Source organism: Typha angustifolia, chromosome 10 (genome assembly GCF_048772165.1).
Source record: "Typha angustifolia cultivar Huaian chromosome 10, ASM4877216v1, whole genome shotgun sequence".
Taxonomy (NCBI): Eukaryota; Viridiplantae; Streptophyta; class Magnoliopsida; order Poales; family Typhaceae; genus Typha; species Typha angustifolia.
Genome location: NC_133248.1, coordinates 3,145,462 through 3,149,023, shown reverse-complemented (window position 1 = coordinate 3,149,023; position 3,562 = coordinate 3,145,462). Strand labels below are relative to the sequence as shown.

Sequence of the window (3,562 nt, the reverse complement as noted above, 5' to 3'; positions counted from 1 at the left end):
TTCGAATATGCACGTGGCGAGTTCCCGAAGGCGGAGTAGTTTATTACGGGTTCCATCCTGCTCACGTGATCTGGAGGTTACCCTGTGGGGTGCGTTACACGATGCGGGTTTAACGAGGGAAACGCCTGGGAGCCAGTACACGCCAAAGTCACTACGTGTCAAGCGACAGTGCCGCGATTGTGGAGTTCTGGACACGTGGCGGCTCCTACCACGACGAGTGCTCGAGAATGGTGTGCCCCGTCATGTTCGGAGTTCCCGAAGCCCTCCGTCGCTATCGAGGATATAAGCACCACCAAACCCGTAGTCCTAACCCTAACCGTAGAATTAGCGAACTTCGCATCTCTCGAAACCAATGGAGTTATAGTCGGAGAAGCCGAGAGCCATCAATGGCGCCAAGAGAAGCGAGAGGGATTTCGATATCGGATCCGGAGGCAGATGCTGATGCGAATTTGGAGCTCAGCCTTGGCCTTTCCATCGGAGGTGCTTCCCGCCGGACTATAGACCCCTGCCTGCTTACTCTGGGGTCAGAATCCATAACGGCGACTAGGAAGGAGTGCTTTTTGGCCGGAAGTGGGTTCGATCGGACGGCGATGGAGGCGCAGGCGGCGCAATCGAGGGTGAGGGATCGGGCGGCAAGGGAGGCGGAGCTTCTCGCTGGCTGTAGGCGGATCGACGGTCGGAATGGCGTCGGTATTCCGCACCCTAACCTTAACCTTAGTTCTGGTTTATACGGGTCAGGTGCGATACCGGTAGCGTACCCTTTCCACCAGGTTCAGTACGTGCCGATCCCTAACGGGTTCGGATTTCCGTGTGTAATGCCGTGCTGGGCTCCGACCCTGTCCATGGTGGAAAGGAACGTGCTGCATCCGGTGGCTTGTCGGGGCCTTCCGGTGGCTGTTTCGGGTGCGAATCCGAACGGTGATTGCAATGTGGATGAGAATGGAGGTAAGGGAATTGGGGCGCCATTACTGGCGGGTTCGGCCGTTTCTGGGAGTAGCTCGTCAGGTTTATCTGATCAGAAAAGCGGGTCTATTCAAGGTATATTTTACCCACATTTTTCTTTCGTTCTTTTTATTTGCATGTTTTCTTAAAAAAATTCCGTCTTTTGATGATTTCGATCTATTTGAGACTATCTACGTTTTCCCAGACAAAATTACCATTAACAGAGCGTGTTATTCTTAGTTCTTTTTTGCAATTGCGCTAAGTAATCCCTCGGGCCTTGCTCTTTGGTTTGATGCACGAATAGTTTTTCTTTTCACTTGTAGTTTTGTTTAGAATTTTTCGTCGAATCAATTGTTCTCTTATTTGGGTCTCTTCAGATCGTATTGTTAACCTTCTCAAATTTTACCTAATTTATTTCTATAGTTCCGGAGTGTTTGATATCATAGATCATTAAGGCATTTCATATTTTGTTTGAATATATGAAAGGAGGCATTTTTATAAAATAATTTAACAATTTGGTGGTTGGCTCGTAGGATATCTGTGTTTTTCTTATGATTATTTCTTCTTTTTATCCACTTTTCAATCGATATTGAACATTGCATCACTGATGAAACTAAACATATCAAATAAGCAAAAGGAAACCAAATCACAGCATAATTTTGTAGCTCTTTAGCCTCTGCATTCGATCATTTTTTGTTAGAAGAATCCATTGTTTTCTGTTCTCATTCATTAGATTTAGACCTCATTCCCTTATATTATCTCTTGGGATCAATCATTTTTGACTTCCAATTCAGGAGCCTTGAAATATCTTCTTAGATTCAAACTTCCGCACATGTTTTGCCCACAAGTTCCTCACTCGAAGGACTCCTAATTCTCTCTCCTTGAGGCTCAATTCTTCTTCGTTTTTGTTCTATGTTATTTTCAGGATCAAGCAGTTGCAGTGATAGCAGGAGCCATTCAAGCACAACCATGGCTATGCAGCAGCACTCCTCTGAAGCAACCAAAGGAAATGCAGAGAAGTTAATCTCCAGTACTGCACAGTCCAACTTGATGAAGAACGTCAAGGAACCCACTGCATTCATCTCCGTGAACAAATCAATCTCAACAGACGACAGCAGAACTGGCGACAACTCGCTACCGCGGATGCCGTGCGTATCGACGACTGGTGATGGACCCAGCGGAAGAACCATCACTGGCTTCCTGTACAAGTACTCGAAGTCGGAGATCAGCATTGTCTGCACTTGCCATGGGAGTTCCTTCTCCCCGGCTGAGTTTGTTAAGCATGCAGGGGGGAGTTGCACCTCTCATCCTTTGAGACAGATAGTTGTAGTGCCCTCATGAGAGGAGGAGGAGGTTGTGAGGAAGGAATTCTCCTTCCCATTCTGTAGGTGTGGGGAGTTTTTGTTTTTGGTTCTTGTTTTTTTGTGAACTATTTTGGGATGACAATGGATGGATAGATGAGATGGTGTCTTGATAGATGTAGAGATGTAGCAGAACAAAATGTTGGTCAAGGAAATATGAGGGAGGACATTGTAAACATTTACAGAAGGTCTTGTTTCATTCAAATTTCTTTGTTCTATTGCTGATTGCTTTTCCTATCCTGCATTTCTATTTTCTAAATTACAACTAGATCTATCACTTATATTGAACTTCCACGTTAGATGGAAAAGTTGATTTTACAAAATTCTTCTTTTTATATACACATTTGAGCTGTAAGGAGGGAGAGAAAGTGGGAGATACTAAGAGAGTTTGAGAGAAAAGAGAGTAAAAGTTGGTAGAAAGGAAAATGCTGGGAGAATAGGGGAAATGATTTCCAAAGATTGGGAGAGGAGGAGAAATGATTAGCAAAGATTGGAAGGAGTGGAGCATAAATATCTTCTTATAAGTCGATTTGAGCAAAGCAGAAAGCCGTGGGAGGGGGATAATTACGAAATGTAGCAAAAAAATAAGGGCTATTTTAAAATATTTGAATAGTTTAGGCAATTTTAGTGTCACGGTTTTTGATACTGGATCATAATTTAGAGGGGTCCTGGTGTGTTTTTATATAACAAGTTTTTTTGTTTTTTTTTTTCTGTTTTTGTTTTATAGGGTATGCTAAATTGGAAATTAGAATTCATTCTTGCTCTGAATTTTATTTACTAAAATGGACTACCTCTCAAGTTTATTATCAAAAGTATCTATTTCACTGTAGTCCCAAAATAAAATACTGAACTTGTAAACATTTTACTTCTAAGTAGAAACACTACCAAAATAAGTATTGTTATATGAAAGTAAAATATTAACTTAAGCAGCTAAAACACTAACTTAAACGGATTCATATAGATAAAATGCTAAAATATTCAACGTTTTAGCCTTAGATCAAACGCCGGACTAATCAGTAATTGGGTCCCAAATATAAAATACTTATGAGTTTAGTGTTTTAGTTAAGGCTATAGTGAAATAAATTATTTTGTAATAAATTGGAGGAGCAATTATGTGGCACTCGCCATCGAACATGTGCCCCTCACGTGGGCAGAACCCATGTGGTTACCATGTGGCATACTGGTCAATGTTTCAGCATAATATATAAAATAAAAAAATTCACATTTCTATAAATAGTACAGACAAAAACATAAGCCTA

At 41.9% G+C, this 3,562-nt stretch overlaps 1 protein-coding gene across 1 annotated transcript; it reads left to right on the top strand.

Annotated features, from left to right (window-relative positions):
* The first annotated feature begins 328 nt into the window (after positions 1–328).
* Positions 329–2,496, top strand: LOC140768708 (uncharacterized). The gene is made up of 2 exons (XM_073109084.1): positions 329–1,038; positions 1,868–2,496. The coding sequence occupies exons 1-2, from the start codon at positions 387–389 to the stop codon at positions 2,281–2,283; spliced, it is 1,068 nt and encodes a 355-aa protein (XP_072965185.1). The 5' UTR covers positions 329–386; the 3' UTR covers positions 2,284–2,496.
* The last annotated feature ends 1,066 nt before the right edge of the window (positions 2,497–3,562 follow it).